This window comes from Mus musculus, chromosome 6, assembly GCF_000001635.26.
Source record: "Mus musculus strain C57BL/6J chromosome 6, GRCm38.p6 C57BL/6J".
Classification (NCBI taxonomy): domain Eukaryota; kingdom Metazoa; phylum Chordata; class Mammalia; order Rodentia; family Muridae; genus Mus; species Mus musculus.
This window is the reverse complement of record NC_000072.6, coordinates 113,823,254-113,845,764: the sequence shown is the minus strand read 5'-3', so window position 1 is coordinate 113,845,764 and position 22,511 is coordinate 113,823,254. Positions and strand designations below refer to the sequence as shown.

General features: G+C 50.3%; 1 protein-coding gene across 20 annotated transcripts in view; it reads left to right on the top strand.

The window, feature by feature from the left end:
* Atp2b2 (ATPase, Ca++ transporting, plasma membrane 2) overlaps nucleotides 1-22,511 on the top strand; it is a 298,783-nt gene that overhangs the window by 196,849 nt on the left and 79,423 nt on the right. For all 20 annotated transcript variants that reach the window (XR_868849.2, XR_868850.2, XR_001785094.2 and 17 more), the window contains one exon: nucleotides 3,120-3,633. Coding sequence is in view for 17 of the 20 variants with exons in the window: in NM_009723.6 (NP_033853.1) it covers nucleotides 3,435-3,633 (199 nt within the window). In the remaining 3 variants the exon portion in view is untranslated. The remainder of the gene's footprint in view (nucleotides 1-3,119; nucleotides 3,634-22,511) is intronic.

Below are 22,511 nucleotides of genomic sequence, written 5' to 3'. Positions count from 1 at the left end.
CTCTGCCTCTGCCTCTGCCTCTGCCTCTGCCTCTGCCTCTGCCTCTGCCTCTGCCTCTGCCTCTGCCTCTGCCTCTGCCTCTGCCTCTGCCTCTGCCTCTGCCTCTGCCTCTGCCTCTGCCTCTGCCTCTGCCTCTGCCTCTGCCTCTGCCTCTGCCTCTGCCTCTCTCTACCTACACTGTTGCCTGGGCTGAGGACCAAGTCTTCCCAGGTTACAAATAAAAAGTCACCTCTTATCCATAAGAAAGAAAAGCCTACACTAGCTTTCTAGAGAGTCCCTCCCTCCAGCAATAGGTCCACCTACATCACCAGACATCAACAGGGTCCAAAATGCTCCACCTCATTTAATCATCACCTTGTTCACTCTGTGTTGTTGGATCATCATCTTCTCTAACCATTTAGGATTTTTTTCTCTCCTATTTTTTTTTTGACTTCCACAAGACACAGTCTGAAGTAGAAAGTGTGCTGATCAACACAGAAGCCTCTATGTCGCTCTGTGTGGGACCCAGGCCTCCTCCAACCGTGTGCTCTGAGTGAGCTCCCCACACCTCTCACAGCTAGCATGTGCTGGGTACAGGACCCTGCTGAGGACCTGCAGTCTTTTGTAGCCATGGAAAAAAATAGTGAGCCAGTCTGAGGAACCAGCACTTCCTAAAAAGGCTCTGCTCCCTAGAACAGGCTCCAACCAGGCCCTTTTTATGGGGTGGTGGGCCATAGTCTAAAGTTTAAAATTTCCCTAACATCCCCGCTGCTGTGTGAACTTGGATAAATTTCTTCAGTCCCATGGGGCTCATTCTTTTTGTCAGTAAAATGGGCTTAATTATAATATCCACCTGATGGGGTTATAAAGACCTAATAGGAAGCTGGGCATGGCGGGGCATGTCTGTTCTGCCAGCATCTGGGAAAACTGGAGAACCAGAAGTTCAAGGTCATTGGAGGACAGCCTACAAGAGATACTATCTTGAGATTATATAGATATATAGATATATAGATACTTAAATGAGATATTGCTTACTTTTTATTTCATTTATCTATTCATAGTTATTTACTGGATGAACTGTGGGGTAACATTTTAGCCAGAGCAACACAAGAAATACACTGCTGACATCCTTGAAACTTAGTTCCTAGCTGATGATACTGTATGAAATGTGTGCACACATGCATGGGGGGGGGGTGCGCACGCACATATGTGTGCATATCTGTTAGTGAGGATGGATCCCAGCCTGTGAGGTAATCTCTGTGCTTTTTACCTGCATGCATGGCAGTCATATGTAATGCTATATGTACAGAGAAGTCTTATCATGTCATCTGATGTATGTTACTTGTTAAAGAAATGGAGGAGAAAGGCCTGGTGTGGTGGTGCCAACATGTAACTCCAGCACTTGGGAGGTAAAAGCAGGAGAATCCAGAGGTCAAGGTCAAGGTCACCTTTGACTACATAGCAGGTCTGAGGCTGTTCTGTCTCAGAAAAAAAAAAAGAGAGGGAGAAAGGATTATTGTTTGTATTCATGAACCGAGTTGGCATCCTCCTCACCTGGTCCCAAGGTGAATGAGATCACATGAGCGTGGGATGGGGCCATTACAGGGTCACCTCTACATTGTAGGGAAGCTCCAGGCACACATTGTTTCTGGCACCCAGATCTTCTCTTGGGGCGTCATGTCTATACCATACTATGCTCCATGGGATACCTATTGGTCTCAATGTATATGAGCCATAGTGCACTTCCAATCCCTGTAAGCTGGGTGTCTCCTGGAGGATGCTGTAGGATACTTCAGCCAGGGCACAGACACACACCCCACCCCATTAACTCTGCCAGCATTTGCCTGCACACTCCATCCCACCAGCACATAGGAGAGAATCTCCCCGCCCCCAAGGAAGGAAAGGGAAGGACATCATCCCCACTGGGCTTCTCTACCCTCTTGCTCACTGTGGCCCTTGACAAACTCCTTTCCCTCTCTGGAGTTCCCCACTGAGAAAATGAAACACGAACCTGACACCAGCGACCCTAAAATGTGGGGCAGAAGCCTGTGAAGAGAAAGGTCACACAGGTGGAGGGTGGATGGATACTGGCGCCTTTCTTCTTCCTTTTATCCCTGCTCCTCACTGCCCACTCAGGATGGCTAGCTGGCTGTAGCTGATGGGAGGGGCTGATCCCTGTGCCAGGCTCAAGTGAGCTCAGCTGGGGCCCTTTGTCACCCAACGCTTGCTGGGGCCTCAGCTGCTGGTATCAGGTATCCTGGCAGATTGGATTCTCTTCCTGGCAGCGCACAGCCACTGCACTCCTGCATGGGTGGCCTGTACAGCAGGAGAAGTGACTCCCTCCTCCTTACTTCCAGAGGGACCTGTGGGCTTCTGTCTGCTGTCCTTGGTGCTGACCGATGGGGGCTCCAGGTGAGGGCTCCATGGAACCCAGCTCTTTCAGAGAACCAAAGCTCTGAACTCAAGGACAGCCTCATGAATACATGTGGTGGCTCCTCTGACACCAGTCTGAGTTCCTGGAGGACTGTGGTGGGGGCTGTGGGTACAGATGAGGCCTGTGAGAGGGAGTGTTGTAGGGAAGGCATCAGGGGACCTATGGGGAGAGGAGTTGTGCCCTAGACTGTGTGGACAAATTGCATGTGTAAATACATAGGGCCAGTCAGAGAAAGGGAAACGGGGTCTGTTTTGTGTCTATGAGGGGACATTCAGGTACATGCCAAGAGATGGGACAGTGTGTGACAGCACGCATGGAAGGTGTCTCCATCCAGGTGGCATGAAATACAGCCCTGTGCTGGTATGTCTGTGACCATAGAATAGGCACAAAGAGAGCAGTTGGTGTGTTGCATATCTAGGGTATGTTTGCACCCCAGGGTATGTGTGGGGATTCAGTAAGTCATGTGGATATACCCTAGAACTTAAATAGTATGGTAGCCAATGGACTGGCAGTATGCTAGTGAGTTGAGAGAGTGGGAACCAGATGTGTGTGTGTGTGTGTGTGTGTGTGTAGTAGTAGTAGTAGTAGTAGTAGTAGTAGTAGTAGTAGTAGTAGATCAACACTTGTTCCTTGACTTTCCTAAGCACCTGTCCTATGGTCTCTGAATGCCTCGCCCTCATTGTTTACTCTGTGATTATTTCCACAGGAGCTGTCCCGACCATGTAGATGCCAGCCCCAGGGATCAGCATGGGCCCCACTGAATGGAGACTCCTGGGTCAGCATTCCTGAGCCTCTTCGGCCCCTGGACCTCACCCCACTCCTGGGGACACTCCTCAGAGCTCTCCAGTGCTGTCGCCAGCCCACCTCAGCCATCACCTCCTCCTGGGACTCGAAGTTGACCGCCTCGTGCTACTACCCTCTGGTGAGGGTGTACTGAGGGCAGCCACACACAGCCATCACCCAGAGGCCCCTTTTCCAGTGCTGACCCTCAGGCCCAGCCTGAGTAGACACTTCAGCAAACATGGGTGACATGACCAACAGCGACTTTTACTCCAAAAACCAAAGAAATGAGTCGAGCCATGGGGGCGAGTTCGGGTGCACCATGGAGGAGCTGCGCTCCCTCATGGAGCTGCGGGGCACCGAGGCTGTGGTCAAGATCAAGGAGACGTATGGGGACACTGAAGCCATCTGCCGGCGCCTCAAAACCTCGCCTGTTGAAGGTAGGTGTGGAGGCTTACACTCGGGCTACTGTGGGGTTGGCTCCAGGGTCTGTGTCCATGAAGTCTAATAGTGGGGATGTCTCCAAGGTAGACTGAGACAGTAATGTCTTCAGGTTTTAGCTGTATTCTAGCAAAGAGGCTGAATCTCATCACACGTCTGACTCATGCCACGTATGGAGAAAATTGCAGTAAGACAGTTGGGCGAGAGCAGTACTCTGGGAAGAAGGTGACAAATCAGCCTGAAGGGGTGGTCACTGCCACCTCTGTGAGAACCAAGAGGCATCTGGCTTTGAAGTGGGGCAGTTGAGTGACTGAAGGGACTCAGAAAGGAGCCATGTCCTGCCCGCCTATGTCTAAACACAGCATGGGTTCCACACTGTGGTTGTAGCTCAGAGTCCAACCCCCAGCCCACATCTCTCCACCATGCCCACGCCTCTAAAGCGCCCTCCTCATGGCTGGCTTGGGCACAGACCCACAGCACTGCAGACAGGCAGCCAATTGCAGTTATTGTAACATGCCCTACCTCCAGGTGGCAAGGGCAGTTGTGTGTCACAAATCCAGGCTCTGGATAAAGAGCACAGGGACAGGGAAATGGGCTGGGGAGCCAGCTATAGGCTATGATGGGCAAGATGGTAGGTGTCCTTGCAGGTTCTTTCCTGGAGAGGGGGAGTGGGGCCGTCTTACAACTTCGCAAAGTGAATAGGCCCGGGAGCTTCCAATGAGAAGCACTCAGCTGCTGCTGCTGCTGCTGCTGCTGCTGCTGCTGCTGCTGCCTTTCCAGTGGCAACCAGAGATGGGGCATTTTCCAAGAGGCAGAGTAGAGCCCTGCTAGGGCTCCATTTCTTCTAGTTACCCACTGGGGCCATGTGGGAAGCTTTCCCTACACAAAGCCAGAGGCACAGGCAGGTGGCTCTACCCTGACTCCTTCCAGGCCTGTGACCTAGAGCAATGGCTGCCCTGAGCCTGGGCCTCTTCCTCTGGAATATGAAGCCAGTGTTTCCTGTGCAAGAGCTTTATGTAGAGTTGGATATGCAGTGGGCACTCAGGAAGTGGCTAGTGTGCTTTTTCTAACTGGATAGCAACTACTCGCTCATGGAAAGATTGCAGTCTGGGATATGGGCGACAACTAGGTTTGGAGAGAACTGTCCCCCAAGTCCTTGTGTTCATAACTGGGGACTACTAGACACCATCCCTGGGCTATTGGTGCTGAGGCTGCTTTGTGGGGCTCATGGGGACCTTAAGGCCCAGCCAGGTAGGTTGATGGTCACATATTAGTACCCTGCTGTTTCTGAGTATCTACTAGGGGTCTATGCTCTTTCCTCTTGGGCCAGAAGGTGAAGCCGAGGAAACCTGCCTCTTTTTAGTCTATCTGTTCTCACTGGTACCTTGCCCACTGGCTAAGCCAGAGGTCTGGAAGCATGATTTGGTGGGGAGAGGAGGCATAGAGGAAATATCTATTCTGACTCTAGGCTTGAAAACAGCCACATGGGGCCCTAAGAAAGTAGCGACTCTACCTGGGGATCCCGCCTACCACACCCGGTCAATTTCTGGCATAAGGGACCATGATTACCTGCCATTTGGCTTCTAACTGGCCTGCCAGGAGGCACAAATGCCTGAGTATCCTTTGCCTTTGAATGGGAGACCAGAATGTTGTTTTAAATGTCACTGGGCCCTAGCTCTAGGGAGGCTGTGACCATCCCCTCCCCCCCCAGGCAAAGAACTGACTATTAAAAACAAATATAGCTCATTGCTTTGGGGTCTTTAACATGTGTACCCCAGATTAACAACCTCACTTCTGTTGCCAAGCTTTCTAGACTCCAGAGTGTGGGGCCATGTGTGACTAAACTCGAGCACCAAACAGAACTGTTTCCAGATGTTTACCTTCTCTGTGCTGCTGGAGTGGGGCAGCAGAGCAGGTGTGAACCTGAGAATAGGACTTGGTCTTCTTTCCACATGCACGCAGCACCCAGCCTGGTGCCTGCCACCGATGAAGGCTGAGTAGCACCCTGGGATGTGTCCGCTGAGTCCCCAGCTCACAGGGGCCCTAGGGATAGCTGAGCATCCACACAGCATATAGCTGAGAGTGGGTGCAGGGATAACTGATGCTCCCAGGGAGTGGTGAGGCAGGTGGACTGGAAAGGGAAGATCTGGAAAGCTTCCTGGTGGAGGAGATGTTTGGTCTCGGCTATGGAGGGAAGAGGCAGGAACGGAAATGTGTATCGTGACACGGAATGCTGCCTCTTGCGAAAGACCAGATCCAGGACATAAATGAGAAGTTAGGCACTAGGTGTAAATGAGAGGCTGGCTTTTTCCCCTCTGTTGCTCAGTCAGCCACATGCTTCAGGGCCTTTGGCCTCTCTAGACTTTGTTTTGCTTCTGCAAACCTAAGGTTTCTAAGAAGAAAGAGCTCTGAGAAGGGAATACCACCATTGAATACTCTAGAAAGTTCTTTCAGGGTATCAGGAGAGATGGAAATAAGGGGAGGAGCAAAGGAGCAGACTGCTACAGATCTCCAGATGTGGAGGACCTGGGTTCAAATCCCAGCTCTGCCACTCTCCAGCTGTGGGACTGTAGGTATGTCTGTTACTCAACCTCTCTGTGCCTATTTCCTTATCTCCATGGAGCTAATGTTAGCAGTGACCTTGTCGGCTTATAGAGAGGATAATGTGAAACAGTCACAAGACAGAACATCACCGCCTGGCCATGGATACAGTTGGTTGTGCACACTGAATGACACAAATCAAATGCCCAGTGTCTGAATACCTAGCAATGATGGCTTTTGTTGTTCTTGCCATCATGGTAGAAGCAATCACATTCTCCCAGTAAGGTGATCTATGAGTGTTTGGATCCATAGCTGGTGTTCTGAGTATCCCCTCAGACGTGTGTTCCTGAAAGCAATTAGACCATTCTGCAGATGTGCGGAGGCCACCACTAACTACTACTCAGATAGGTACAATATGAAACCCAGAGGCATCCCCTGGTAGACCAGGCATAAGCATGGCTGGGCTCCCATAATTCTTTTCTCCCTGCTGTCTCAGGTACAGCATCTGGTCTGGATTTGACCATATGATTTAAAGATGTGGTTAGTGCAGAGCCCTTACCTCTAATTCAGAAGCCACGTGGTCTGGGCTGTGCCTGCTCCACATGGAGACTCCACGCTGGCTGTTCTGATACCCTCGGCCATTCGCATGCTGGAGAGATCAGAAAGCTGGTGTGAGAAACTGCTCCAGCCCTGTACACAGCAGTGGCCACCTTATCCAGCTAGGGAGAGATGGGGTCTGAGGCTTCTAGCAGTGTGACTCGCCTGCAGCCCTGCTTTCTGCACCAGAGGGTGTGGGCTCAGCTCCTGTGGTCAGCAGTACTGGGTTATCTACACAGAAACCTGACTTGAGAGACACCCCCTGAGGCTAGTGCACCCTCTGCACTTGGTTCCCCCTGGTGGACAATGCCCTTCCCTGCTTGCCTGCTAATCCTTCTCCCTCCACACTCTTCCTGACTGGGATGGTAGAGTTTCAATCCTCATGGCTTTCTCTTCAAGGGACACTAAGAGAGTTCAGTAAGACTTCCAGAGCCTCTTTTCCCTATCTTTGGGTAGGGAAAACAGCAGCACCTGGTGGCCATTGAGGCAATGCTGAGGTGATGCAGGTCAACCTTAGCTATAACCACACTGAGTGCTTTTAAAAGTAGTTCACATTGATTGGCCCTGGCACCGTGAAGGACTTGGGGAAGCAGATAAAATGATCCCCAGTGAAGATTGCATGTGTTCTCTGAGGAGGCACAGAGTGGGGAATCAGTGTTGGGGGCCCAGGCTTAGAGCAGAAGCTTGCGTTGTTTCCTGGGGGTGTCCCCTTATCTGGCACGATGCCCAAGGCCTTAAGCAGTAGCCACAGGAGGAGGGGTGAGGGCAAGTATGCCCCGGTGTCCCTCCATGCAAGAGATGGATCTGGGGAAAGGACATGGGACACTTTGTGTCACCCATGAGGCAGGTAGCTTTGGTTCCCCATGCCCAACAGGAAGCTCTGTGGCCTCACCCTCCCTTGGCCCCACAGGAAGGGTGCCTGGGACAGGTCCCTGTCGGGTGTTTATCACTGAGTGTCTCATGGTGGGGAGAACAAGGGAGACAAAGGGGCCAGGACAGCACTGGAAACTTGACACCATGCCTGTATTGTAAAGGGGAACCTGTGGTTAATTTTAGATGACTCCCAAACCAGCCTCCACCATGGGGCAAGGGGCAAGGAATGGGGAAGAGTTCATGGGAGCTGGGGTATGCCGGGTGATAGGAAATTGCTCTGGTATTTTAGAACCACAACCATCCATGAATCAGGCATAGCATGGGGACCCAGAAAGGGTGGGATAGTTAGTGGTGCCATCTGTCTTTCTATCCTCATGTCCTATGTCTCCTGTGGGACACTGGGTCCCTAAAGGGTCAGCTGGGAAACCAAGGCACCTGGTGATGTAGCAGTGTCCCAGGCACAGTGAGGGGCTTCTGGAATGTGGATTCCTTATACCCCAACTACAGTCAGCAGCCCAACTCAGTCCCTGATAATCACACCCAGAGAACCAAGGAAACACCACGGTGCCAGCATGTGCAAGCCTGAGACCAGTGTCACAGCAATGAGGAGGTTGGCTGGGGTCACGGCCAAGTCTTGGTTCCTCTTCCTGTCCAGCTTTGGGTCATTGGATCAGTCATTTACCACTCTGGGCCTCAGTTTTCTCATCTGTAACATGGTCTGAGACCATGTGGCTTTGGTGGCATTGCTGTGAGAAGTGAAGAAATCACAGTGTGATTTAAGCCCGGCCCATGGTGGCAGCGACCTCAGCATCAGCCATTGTCATTCTTCTCAGGTGATCTCTATGTGACTTTGGGGGACATGTTGGACTTAAGTTGTGGTGAGAGCCCATCACCCCAAACTGGCAGATGAGTGAGTGAGCCTGCGTAGCAAACAGGAGTAGGTTTTTTGTTTTGGGTTTTTTTTTTTAAGCCTGCTTTTTGCTTTGGAATGCATACACACCCTCCCTGAGACACTCTCACCCCCACCATGGAGAAAAGTCCTTTAAAAGTGGGCTGATCCTGATGCCTGAGTCAATGGGGCAGCCCTACAGAGCAGCACCCACACGGCATATGAATCATCAACAGAATAAAGCCAGGACCCATTAGTGCGTGCTGAGGAGTATACTGGGTACACGGCTCTGCAGGCCAGCCAGGGGGTACAAAGGAAAGCAGAAAGCAGTTCAAAAAGGGGCCACCCTGCAGCTGACCAGAAAGCTCCTGGGTGATTTCAGCAGGATAAGGAGGCCCTGATGACCATCCAGCAATGCTCTGCCCAGCCAGGGCTGCTATCACTCACTGTGGGCTGCCATGGCTCACTGTGGGCTGTCATCACTCACTGTAGGCCGCCATCACTCACTGTGGGCTGTCATCACTCACTGTAGGCCGCCATCACTCACTGTGGGCTGCCGAAGCATCCAGGTCAAATGCTTTCAGTAGAGGCTCCCAGTAGGCTCAACAGAACATGGAAGTGTGGAGAGGAAAGGTCACCTGATTCTCAGAACAAAGCTACCATTGTTTTACAGAACAGATGTGCACTAAACATTAAGCACCTACTGTTTGCAAAAAAAAAAAAAAAGAAAAAGAAAAAGAGAAAAAAAAGAATGAGAACATTGGCTTTGAGTCCTGACACTCATGGAGGCCCTTGAGCCAGTCTCCTTTAAGCCTTATTATATTCTATGTTGCATATCTACTATGTGCAGGTTTGGACCACACCTTCTCCTCTGTAAAGAGATGACATAGCATAGATGTAAAGAGATGATCCCCTAGGGAACAATGTTTGTGTCACATGACTGCCCCTGTAATGCTGAGGACCAAGCAGCCTTCACAGACACCCACTTCCGGTCCAAGGTCAGGGTAATCGGGCTAGAAACTAGTGTAAGAGTTTGTAAGCATCCTGGAAGCCACAGGCATCCAGGGCTTCAGTCCAGCAGTGGGGAGGATGCAGGAGAGACAGAATCTTTTCCAGACATCCTCTCTCCTAAACTCCTAAAGATCCCAAAGGGAGTCGCAAGTGGGTCAAAAGCTATGTTTGCCCCATTACTCCCTGGCCTAGAAGCAGTTCTATTTACAGCAGGGAACTGACCCCAGCTGTGACACCATGAACTAGTTAGAGCACGCTTACCCGCTGTGTGCCAACCTTCATGGCTTTGTGCCCCATTGTCTTCCCATCATCCTTGGGAACTGGGAACTGTTTTCATCCCTGCTGCCACAGGAGGAAACTGAGGCTCAGGGCCTCTCCATTAACACGAATCTCCCATGCTACCTGGCTGTGAATGTGACAGACAGGAATGACTGCAGTGAGAGGGAATGTGCTAGAAACCAGAGAAGCACTTATCCTGCCTAGCCAGGCTCAAAGGACAGGGTGGCATTGAATGTCCAGCCATAGGATAAAAGTATGATTTCAGTGGCAAACAGCAAGAATGAAGACCCTGAGGTGAGGACCAGGGTGTGAGACATGAACAATTCCTAGGCCACCCTTTCAAGAGTAGGGGTCTCCCGCCACAGGTTGTAGGTGTTTTTGTACACTCTGGATTTAACTGACGTGATTGTGAATCTAAATTGTCAAGTTGATAAAGTCCAGAAGCACCAAGGAGATAGACTTCTGGGCTAATCGATGTGGGGAAACCTGCCCACTGTGGGTGGCACCATTCCCTGTGCTGAGATCCTGGACTGTATAAAAAGGAGAAAGTAAGTTGAGCACAGGCTTTCATTGTTCTCTGCTTCTTGACTGTGAATTAATGTGATCAGTTTTTCATATCGTGACCCCCCCTTTTCCTCCATGATGGCCTGCATCCTCCTCAAACTATAAGCCAAAGCAAAGCCTTTCCCTTAAATTACTTGTGTCAGGGTATTTTATCACAGCACAGAAAAAAAAAAAAAAAAAAAAACAGCTAATGAAGTGGGCTTGTTTGTGCTGTGTGATCAATTCATCACCTGGGGTAAGACTACTTAGCCCTGTCTGTGTGAGTATGAAGAGGACCTCAGTCTCCCTGAGGGTGGAGTCCTGGACAAACCTGTCTCCAGGGCTGGATGAGACAAGAAAGTGAGAATTCAGGGAACTGGTGCTCCTAGCAGGTTCTCTATCGCCCCAGGGTTCCACCCAGACCACAAGAGTATACCAAGTGGCTGGGATGCTGGGCTTCTGTCTCCACTGTAAGCCCAAGGATGTGAGAATCCTTTTCTGTCTCATGCGGTGGTATCTGTTGAGTGACATTATATAACTTGTATCTCCAATAGTTCTGCAGGTTAAAGGTCAGGGTCAGAGAACCATGTCTGTGAGGTCCAGTGTTCCAGGGAAGATGGCAGAAGGTATGAGAGTCAGAGAAAGGGACAGAGAGATGAGGAAAGTGACTCAGCTTGTCCCTTCTTTACAACTCTCTCCTACACTGACTGCCCACACCCATGGTTACTGTCCCACTGCAGCTGACAACAACCACCCCAGTGGCATTGATCTATCCATGAGGGCAGAACTCATGTGATCTCATCATACCCAAAGGTCACTGCCATGTGGGATGGTGGTTCTCCAACACAGGACACTTTGAGAATTCAAACCAGAACTCTACCCTGGCCAGCTGGACTTCATAGTGAGCCAGCATACAGGTGCTCCCAGGCAAGAGTTCTTTGATTCCTCAAAGTCCAAAGGCTTGAGTCCCAATTTTCAATTCCTTCTCCTTGCTAAGTCTCAGTTTCTCCGTCTGTCAAATGGGCTAAGGGAAGAGAAAAATTGCTTAGTGTTTGGACCAGCTTGAACGTTAGTAGGGCTTCAGCTCTAAGACCAGCCTGGGTCCCATGGGGCCAGGTGTGGCTCAGGACAGCCGAAACTGCCTCTCTTTACAGGTTCCTGTCACCTGAGAAGCCTAGGCAAGACAAATGAGTTACCCACACAGGTCCCTCATCTCTCGGTGGTTACCTTACTCCACCTAGTGCAGTTCTGGCCCATGCCATGGTTTCAGACAGTTATTTATAGCCCATGGAAATGAGCACCCCAGGCCTGTGTCTCCCTGGTACCCAGATGACAGCTTTAGCTTCTGTCTCAAAGAGAGTTCCCCATAAACAAATCCCAGCAGTCTGTCTTCCCAGGTAGCCTTGTAAGGCAGGTGGGTAGATCTGTCCCCTCTGTGAGACAGATTTGGACAAATACTCATAGGGTTAAGAGGCAAGAGAATCCAGGAGGCCTTCGTGGAAGAGGCAGCATTTGAACAAAACTGAAATGTAAACAATTGTAGTAGGAAAGGGGTCATGGATAGAGTCACAGAGATGAGGAAGAGAGGAATATGGAATGGGCTTGGCTGGGGCTTGGGATCAGGACTAGAGAGAGAAGTTGTAGTCATTCAGGGTAAGCAAGCAAGAGAGGGAGGTGTTTCACATGACCTTCCGAGAGCCTGAGACATCTGTCTTGTGGAATCCTCACAACAACCCATACAGCTAAGTGCAAGCATCCTATTCTCACAAACAGAGAAAACATGGCACAAGGAAGTTAATTCACCTTCCCAGGGTCACACAGATAATGCACAGAGGAACAGAGAGTCAAGATAGGCTGCAAACTCCAGAGCCCAGGCGAAAAGCCAGTCAGGAGAGGGGCAAGATGGCTCAGAAGGTAAAGGGGCTTGCTGCCAAACCTGATGACCTGAGTTCAATCCCCAGGACCCAAATGAGAGGAGAGAGAACTGACTGCCACAAGGTGTCCTCTGATCTCCATACACATGCAGTGGCACACGTGTATTCACACACATGCATACGTGTGCACATACATACAAAAAGTAAAACACACCATAAGCGTTTAATCAGCATACAGAGAGATGTGGATGTTGAAACAGAAAGCTTAGGCTGAAAAGAGACAAAGGGGTTGTGGAGCTCACTGGACATCTGGAAGAAATCCAAATGACACCAATCCAAATCCTCTGGGGTCTCAGTTCTTCCCTGTGTGACACTAAGAGCAGGGGATGGCAGGTGATCCTTAAATGTCAACATGAGGGCATCCCTGAAGTCCCGTTCTGCTTCTCCATGTGTCAAAAACATTCTGGAACATTCTAGAAAACAATTGTTAAAGAGAACATAAAACAAGATGAGCCTTGCAAAGTAGCATTCTAAAAGAGGGGAGAGGTCAGGGGCTGGGGCGATGGCTCAGTCGGTAAAGTTCTTGGCATAGAAACATGAGAACCTGAATTTGGATCCCTGGCACACATATGCCAAACTGGGCATGAGCAAGACAACTCTTGCTGAAGCACCAGAGAAGTGGAGACAGGGGATTCCCTGGAGCTTGCTGGCTAGCCAGCTCAGCTGAATCCGTGAAAGACTGGCCTCAAATATAAGGTGGAGAAGAAGACACACATCAACCTCTGCCTTTCACACACACACACATACAGAGAGAGAGAGACAGAGACAGAGACAGAGAGAGACAGAGACACACAGAGAAAGAGAGAGAGAGAGGGAGAGAGAGAGAGAGAGAGGAAAGGTGGGGCTTGCCTTGTGCATTTCAGCAAAGGCGAAGACTCCATGCAAACAGATGCAGAAGGAAAGTGCTGAAAGAATCATCTAGAATGTGCCTGTACTGGACAGCTGGAATGCTCTTTCTTCTCTTGGCCGAGCACTGTTAGCTGTAGTTGCAGGTTGTGAGCCACAGAAGGGACCTAGTTGCATAAAATGGCAGGGCAGAGTAGCTGTGGGATCCCAGAAAAAAGAACTAACCCAGACCTGGAACCCTAGCCAACTGAAATGTGTGTTGTTCCGTGGCAGGGCTGACAGAGCAAGTGTCTTTTGGAGAGCTCTGGAGTGGGTGGAAGGACAGTAAACCCCACCAATCACTGAGGATCCCAAGCAGAGCTGTTGTGGAAAGTGTGTAACACCCAACTCTCTACAGCAGTGTGGGCCGCTTCCCATGGTGTAAATAGTGTCATCACAGGACAATAGTGAACATGGGTTGGGAAGGAATGAGCAGCTTTGTAACCACACCACACAGACTCCCCCGGGAGAGAGACCTGGGGAGGTATGTGCAAAGAAGTAGTAAACGGTGGCTTGGAGGTTTCAATGTCTTCTTTCATTAATTCATTCATTTATTTATTTACATTGGAATCGCAGCTTCCCCTCCCTCTTGCCTCCCCTCTCCCATCTCTCCCTCCCTCTCTCAGAGAAGGTGCGGCCTCCTGGGGGTATCAGGCATACCAAATTTCAGTAGGACTAGGAACATCTATTGAGGGTAGACAAAGGCAGCCCAACTAGGAGAAAGGGATCTAAAGGCAGTCAGCAGAGTCAGAAACAGCCCCGGTTCCAGTTGTTAGGGGACCCATATGAAGACCAAGCTGCATATCTGTTACATATGCGTAGGGGGCCTGGGTCCATTCCATGCATGCTCTCTGGGTGGTGGTTCGGTCTCCATAAGCCTTTCCGGGCTCAGGTTCATTGTCGCTGTAGGTCTTCTTGTGATATTCTTAACCTCTCTGGATCCTTCAATCCCTCTTCCCTGTTACCTTCCACAAGATTCCCTGAGCTCCCTGTAATGTTTGGCTGTGGCTCTCTACAGCTGTTTCCATTAGCTTCTGGGGGAAGCCTCTCAGAGGACAGTTATGCTAGGTTCCTGTCTACGAGCATAGCAGAGTATCACTAAACAGTGTCAACAGATGGCTCTCTCTAGTGGGATGGGTCTCAGACTGGGCCAATCACTGGTTGGCTGTTCCTCCAATCTGCTCCACCTTTATCTCTGAACGTCTTGTAGGTAGGACAATTTTTAGATTAAAGGTTTTGTGGGTAGGTTGGTATCCCCCTCCACTGAAAATCTTGCTCGGTTACAGAAGGTGGCCATTTCAGGTTCCATTGTTCCGTGTTGCTAGGAATCTTAGCTAGATTACCCTCATAGGTTCCTGGGAGTTTCTCTTGTCTTAGGTTTCTAGCTCATCCCATAGATGCTGCCTCCCAACCCTCTGCCTCTGATTTTAATTCTTTTTCCCAGTTCTCACTCCCTCCATCCTCCCCCAATCATCCCTGTTGTTCTTATCCTAAACCCTCCCCCACCCAACCCCCTCCCTCCCTCCATCCACTCCAGTATCTAATCTATTTCCCCTTCTCACTGAGATTCAACCATCTGCCCCTTGGGCTCTCCTTGCTACTTAGCTTCTTTGGATCTGTGGTCTGTAACATGGTCATCCTGTATTTTATCCACTTACCATGTGTGTCTTTCTGGATCTGAGACAGACCCAGGTCCTCTGGAAGGGCAGCCTGTGCTCTTGACCACTGAACTATCTCTCCCGCATCTCAGTCACCTTTTGAAAGGCAATTTATAGAATTATGAACTTATATGAGATAATTCTAATGACAAGCTTAACAAGCAGGCATGGACCTCCCCAGCCAGGGAAGTGCATCTCCTCTGGAAGGTGATTGGCTGTGTTTGCTCACATGCTCACCCTCCTCCGGAAGGTGATTGGCTGTGTTTGCTCACATGATCTACCCCCAGGCCAGGAAGATGGTATTTCTTGATTGGCAGCTCTCAAAACTCTTCCCTGTGAAGAAGTCCTTATTCCCTTCAGGAAAGAGCTTCATATAAGCCAAACCCAGCATGGGCTCTGTCTGTCTCCTCTTCATTTCTTTAAGATGTGTTTTTCCAATTATATTTTTCTTGCTTTCTGTCTTTTGCCTTTCACCTTTACTTCCATTTCCTTCTCCCCTTCCCATGGGCCCCCTTCATTCCTTTCTCTTTCATATCTTTTCTCCTTCCTTTCCCTCCCTTCCCCTTTCTGTCCCTCCTCTCTCCTTCTTTTCTTCCTGACTCACAATCACACACATTTCCAGAGTATTTTAGAGGATCCAGGTATAACGCAAGAAGGACAAGTGGTAGGAGTGGAGAGATACAGGGACCCTGAGTGGCCATGCTGGGTCCTGCCCAGCCATCATCTTCTCCAGCACCAGAAATAACTGAACTAAGCAGCCCCCTCAGCACCATCCCTGCGTGCATGGCTTCTCCTGGAGATGCCCTAGCGAATAGACACCCAAAGGTGACAAGTATCCTGGAGCAGACCCCATGAGGATAGGTGAGGTAAAGGAGACGCCAGAGGCTTTTTGGTGGCCGGAAGCTGTAATAGTTGTTCTCTAGACTTTGGACCTCTCTCAACACATGGGCAGCTGATCATACCAAGATCCACTGATATGCCAGGGTCAGGAATCTACCTGCAAACTTCTGCTGTCCCTTACTTGAGACCATGTGGTGGACAGAGGCCATCAGGAGACCTGGGTAGGAAGGGAACCTATAAGGAAAGGGAAATACTGCCCCCCCCTTCCAGGAACAACAAAATAGACACTGGCCTCTTACCAGCAGCTCACACATGTAGGAGGGAGACACCACCACTCACCCCATTTGGTGGAGGAGGAAATTGAGGCACAGAGAGATTGACTGACTTGTCCAGGTCACATGATTGTGGGAAGAAAACCTAGGCCTGAATAAATGAGAACCCATGGTCTTGATCTGTCATGAGAGGCGAAGGGCATCCACAGGACTCTTCCCACCTTGGAGGCACAGGAGTCCAGCTCAGCAACCTGACACCCTTCACTTTCTCCTAAACACACTTAGGGCCAGATGTGAGCAGGTAGGCGGGGCTGGCAGATATGTGATCTGTCAATGAGACTGAGGTATCATTTGCCCTGCACACCCAGTGTGCTAGATGTCTGTGGATTCTAAGGGTGCATGTGGCTGTGTTCGGGTTCCCGGGTCTACTTCTTGGGTTTGTCACTGTGTGAGCGCAATAATCTTCATAGTCTTTGTACATCAAAGAGTTCAGGAGAATAATCTTGCTGTGGCCCACCACCCCATTAGAGGGCCTCTGAGCTGGCCTGAGCTGGCAGAGGTGCACCCCAGCTGCCCCCTTATTAGCCTTGGGTCACAAAGGGAGGCTGGGCAATATCTGGGCTTGGCTGTGGTAGGAGGCAGAAGGCTTCCTCTTAAAAGAGGGGCAGGACTCCAGTGGCCCAGAGGACTAAGCAAGGAAATGGGCTTGGGTGGTGTAGGACCAGGCTGCTAATCTGTCTCTCTCAGGATGCTAATCTGTCTCTCTCATGTTCCTACTTTGGGGCTGATGTTTGATCCTGAGCTTGGAGCTCCTCTGCTGTTCCACACCCACTCAGGCTTGTCCAAAGTGTGCTAACAAGCCCATTGGCAGCAGCCAGGCTTCAGGTCATTAATGAAGAACATGCAGCTGTGTGGGGCCTGATAGAGGCCTCACGTGGGTGGCACAGGACAGCTTGGGGAAGGCAGGACAAGCCCTTTACCGCAGTGGCTGCTGTCTGTGTTGCCAGCATCTTCCCAACGAGGAGACCAAGGCACTGTGTGCCACAGTCACACCCTAACAAGTAGCAGAAGCCAGATAGGAGCCTAAGCCTGCTGGCTCCAGCTCGGTTCCCTCAGCCTCAGGTTGGTCCCAGCTCTCCAGGTCACACAGCCCTTCCAGACCTCCGGGAAAACATGCCGCCTCAGTCCTGAACTTTCAACTTTGTCCCTGAACTTGACAGGCATGGTGACCCTCTGTATGACACGCTTTCAGGTCGTGATGGTTTAATGATGTGACGACTGAGAAAGAATTACCTCTAGTAGATGTGGCACCATTCGGCATGAGGTTTAAGGGCACTGACCTGGCTCCTTTGTGGAAATAAACAAACTCAAGCCATAAGCATGGGTGCTGAGGCCGGTGGACACCTACTGTGCTCTAGATTATTTGGAAACTGGCTTTGATGCCAGAGGCAATCCCCTGGCCAAGTGTGTGCATATCTACCGATGAGGTTTAGCCTTCTGAAACCTCTTTTAAAGCTCATCCATGCATTTCTTGAGCACCTACTGTGTGCTGAGCAGAGCTCTAGGCGCAGCAGTTCATGCAATCATCAGTGTGCCTGTGTTCACAGGACTTGCATGTGTGCATGGGTGGCAGGAAAAAGCCAAGGAACCGAGCAGTGTGGGAGCTTGCCCAGGGTTCTGGAGGCTCTAGCGGCTGCGGGCAGAAAGCTACACTGGGAAACAGCACAGGGAGGTGTCTGAGCACAGGAGAGGGAGGCAGTAGAAGCTGGAGGATGGACAGGAGAGGGTGGGCAAAGGCTGAGATAGGGTCTATCTAGGGCATGGAACTGGAGGGCAGTGGGCAGGGAGTGGAGGCCATGCGAGGATTAGAGGCTGTCCTCTTAGGTATGGGACATTTCTGGGGGTGGATGGGAAGTGCAGCATGCTTGTTTTGGCCAAAAGCCTGCAAAGTGAGTTCTAAACTGTCAGTCTCACAGGGAAGGAAAAGCTGAGGTCTAAGGGGAGACGTTGCTTGCCCAGTGAGATGCGGCATGGCCAGTATCTTAGCGCAGACCTGGGCTAAGTAAGCTCCTCGCACTGCCTTCTCACTGTTGTCTGCTCACCTTGAGGATGTCCCTGGCTCCATCCAGGCTTCTGCCATCATGCTCTACACCTGACTGTCCTGGCACTCTGTTCTGTCATTTTGTTTCATGGCTGGGCCCCGGGCTGAACATAACTTGGTAGAATGTGATTTGAAGGTTTGTTCGGAACATCATGTCTCCCATACAATTGCAAGGAGCTACATTCTTGGTTGCTAGGCAGCCAGGTGCAACCCAGTGCAGGGGGTTGGGGAGGGGTGAGTGACTCAGCCTAAGCATCCACCCTTCTTTGCTAGTGTGCCTCAAGAGACAACCCCTCCCAGACAAGCAAGGAAAACCCCGGGCCAAAATGGATGCAAGCGGAAAGGGCTAACAGTTCAAATCAAACAGAACAGCTTCTGCCCACAGAGGAAAACTGAGCCAAGGGTCTCCTTTAGAAATAATAGGAAAAGCTCTTCATGGCCAACACAGTGAACCATGTTTTTGACCAGGTACCAAACGCTGTTCCCGGCAGGTTCACATATGTCACCTGCGCATCTTTGCCCCACGGGATCCCTGCGAGCGTGGTCCTGTTCAAACCCCCACTTTATATATGGGAAGAACAAGGCACCATGGAGGTTAACATGTCCAGCCTGTGCACAGCAGGGTGAGGCACTGTAGCCCTAAGCTCAGCATCAGGACCAGCAGATGCAATGTAGGACTGGAGGATGGGCTGAGGACCAGAAAAATAAAACCCCAGGGGATTGTCTTAAAGACTGGAGCCATATTAATTGGTTTACACTTTATTACAAAGAGCTGAGGTGCGTCCCACTGCAGTTGAATCAGGGACTCTGTCTTTCAGAGGCATGGGGTACTACTATTTACCAAAAGTGGCTCTGTGTCGAGCACTGGGTGCCCCACACTGCTGCACAGCCCTCTCATTGCCCTCTGGAGACTGCAGAATCCCTGACACTGTATAGCCTAAGAGACCCAGAGAAGATTAATGACTGTCCCTCATACCGCACAGCTGCAAAGCGGAAAGGCCAGTCATTGGGTGCCCTGACATGTCACTCAATGGCCTCAGGACAAAAAGAAGATGCTATGTTTTACCTGTGCCTGACCCATCGCTCCCATGAGATTTTCACCCAGCGTGTGGTACCAGGCTTCCAAGTCAGTGCAGTAAACCAAGGGAGATGGCCCCTGGTGCCTCTGCTCACTGTCAAGTGATGATACCCTTATAGCTAAGAGCACAGTCACAGCTTGGTAAGTGAGCAAGAGAAGAGGTGGTCACTGGGGAGACATTACCCTGCAAGGACATTCTAAGGACATTCTGCATACTCTTTGATGGTGCCCCTGCCTCAGCTTTGGAAGTCAGCATTTACACACCAGGAAACCAATGCCCACAGTACTGTAAGTTGTTGAAGACCATACAATTTGAAGATGGCAGAGCCCGGGTTCTAATTTGAGCCCTCTCCCCACCCCCCGCCCCAGAGCCTGTAGCCATGGTGAAAGGGGGCTTGCAGGGTTCAAAGAAGTTGCCTCTCAAAGCAGCAGCATTGGCAATCTGAGGATGTGGCTCACTGTAAGGTACTTGCCTAGTGTGCACAAAGCCCTGAGGTCAGTCTTCAGAAACAAATAAACAAGGTGTGGGGTGCACACTTGTGATCCCGGCACTTGAGAGATGGAAACAGGAGAGTCAGAAATTCAAGGTCATCCTCAGCTACTTATCAAGTTCAAAGCTAGCCTGGGCTGCAGGAGGCCTGTCTGAAGAAAAACAATATGAAATAACAAAGGTGGTGATATGATGCTTTGAACAACTCAGGCTGCCCATCCAGGCACATTAGTGATTTGTCTTCCTGACTCTCTGTCTATCTCTTTCTCTCTGATTGTGCTATTTAGTTCACACTGTCCTCGAACTCACTGCGTAGCCCAGGCTAGCCCAAAAATCACTTGGCAGTCCTCCTGCCTCAGCATACCAAGTGCTGGGATTTGCTGGTGTGTGTCACCATGCCCACTCAGGGTCTTCACTCAGAACGTGGAAAACCCCCATTCTTTCGCGACCTCCCTCATGACATTTTATCCAGCCAGAAAGGCCTAAATTCGTGTTCATGGATTGGTGCCAGGGATTAGAGCCTGGACTTTAAACCCAAAGGAGGGTGTCTTTATAGCTTCATGCCTCAGTTTCTCCATTTTTGAAACAGTTCACAAAATGAGGTCACAGGCAAGCCATGAGCCATGTAGGATAAACAGTGGGAATGCTATGATCATTGTCACGGTGTGGGCCAGCCATGGGTCAGATCTGACTCCTCTACCTGCCTGACCCACAAGTCCTCATGAGGACTGTGAACCTAGGAGCCCCACCCCCACCCCAGGAGACGAGGAACAGATGCAGCTTCTACAGCACACTCCACAGGGACTCACTCTCAGCTGGTCACACTCAGTTGCCTTCACACCTGGCTCCCTGCATCTCCCAGGCATCCCCCTAAGGTCCTCAGAACTCTTACATTGTGAAAGTGCATCCATTGCTACAGCATGCCTCCTAGCCTGGTCTTTAAGCTGCCATCTGTAAGAACAAGAAGAACCCGGTATCCTGGAGTTCTCCCAGGAGCAGCCTCAGGATGGAGAGGTCACAAGGCTTCCTGGTCAAGGCTCGGGTGTTCAGTGCACATGTGCACAGCAAGCCTGCCCCTGGTCTCCACAACCCTGGGGGTGTGCCTGGAGCCTCTCCTACCCTGCTTGTTAGCGAGAACACAAAGCCACTGAGAGCGAGCTCTGGCACAGAGGGGATGACCAGAGGAGACCCCAAGTGTCCCCCCCCCAAAATTTGAATCCATTTCACAAAAACATCCACCTTGGAGAAAAGGCCAATCTGCAGACAAGCATTGCCTCTTCCCTCTGGTTCTTCCTCGACATGCATGTCTAGGAAAGGCCATGTGCTTACTAAGCATCTACTGTAGTTCAGAACAAAACAGGCCACTCTGTCCATGTGCTCGTGAAGATGACAGCTGACATGGGAGCCAGGTAGAAGAAAAGCACTTGGATTGTTGACTATGGGAATGGAAGAGATTCTTGGGGCAAGAATAGCATTAGAAAGGGAATCCACCAAGCCAGGCGGTGGTGGCACACGCCTGTAATCCCAGCACTTGGGAGGCAGAGGCAGGCGGATTTCTGAGTTCGAGGCCAGCCTGGTCTACAAAGTGAGTTCCAGGACAGCCAGGGCTACACAGAGAAACCCTGTCTCGAAAAACCAAAAAGAAAAAAGAAAAAAGAGAAAGAAAAAAGAAAAGAGGGCATTCCCAGCTAGGGAGCACCACATGCTAAGGTCCTGAGGCCTACACTGTGCCGAAGCCTCAGGAAAGAGACCAGCAAGCGTCACCGGAGCATAAAGGTGGAGATGGGGCAGTGAGACACCAGAGGACAGCAGGGACCAGGGATTGGGTCGTAGTAAGGATTGTGACTTTTAACTGTATGTGATAGGAACCACCAGCATGTAACAGATAAGGATTTAACACAAACACAGTGCACCTTCCATACACTCTGAAGATGCAGACCGAGGATGGGAGCAGAGACCAATTACTGAAGCTACCCAAGGGACAGCAATGATGATGACCTGACCGTGGGAGTCAGGCAGGAATCATCTGGCCAGGGATACTTTTTTCTTTGGATAGAGTTTTGCTAGGTGTATGCAGTGGGGTTAAGAGGATGAAGATAGCCTGGTATACCCTGGCATAATGGTGGCACACACCTTTAATCCCAGCACTCAGGAGGCAGAAGCAAGCAAGTCTTTTGAGAGTTCAAGGTCAGCCTAGTCTACATAGTGAGACCCTGTTCCCCTGTCCCAAAAAAAAAAAAAAAAAAAAAAAAAAAAAAAAAAAAAAAGAGGTAGGGATGGTCCTGAAAGAGAGCTATAGACAAGACACAAGGGGGAAGGAGAGATGATAGGGTCATCTGCTGAGTACCTACTGTGTCCCTGGCTTGCCATACCTTGTTTGCATCTTCATGCCCATGACCTAGGCACTATCCTAGCCATGCCATGACAGAGCTGAAATAATCCAATCAGGAACACACAGCTCACAAATAAGGCTAAAATATTAACCCAGCGATACGGTCTCCAGGTCCATTTCATCTAAAAGTTGTATAGGGGGAAAAAACCCTTCATTTTCATAATTAAATCTTAAATTATTCAGATGAAACATATTCTCCTGTTTAAAATTCACATATTCCAGTCAGAGCAAATCACCACAGCCAGTCCCACTGCCTCTTCCGAGTCAGCGCCTCCTTTGTGAGTTTAGGTCAGGTCCTTGCATATCTCGCACATACTTGCAGGTGTGTGCATCCAATGGGATGTAGCATTTTCTGGTTTACACGGATGGAGTCGAACGGCACATAGTGTTCTAATGCTTGTCTCACTCATCAGGTTTCCTCGGAGAAACTCCTATGTGAGGGAACATAAACGGAGCTCATTTTTAAAGAACTGCCATGTAGTATATTATTGGCT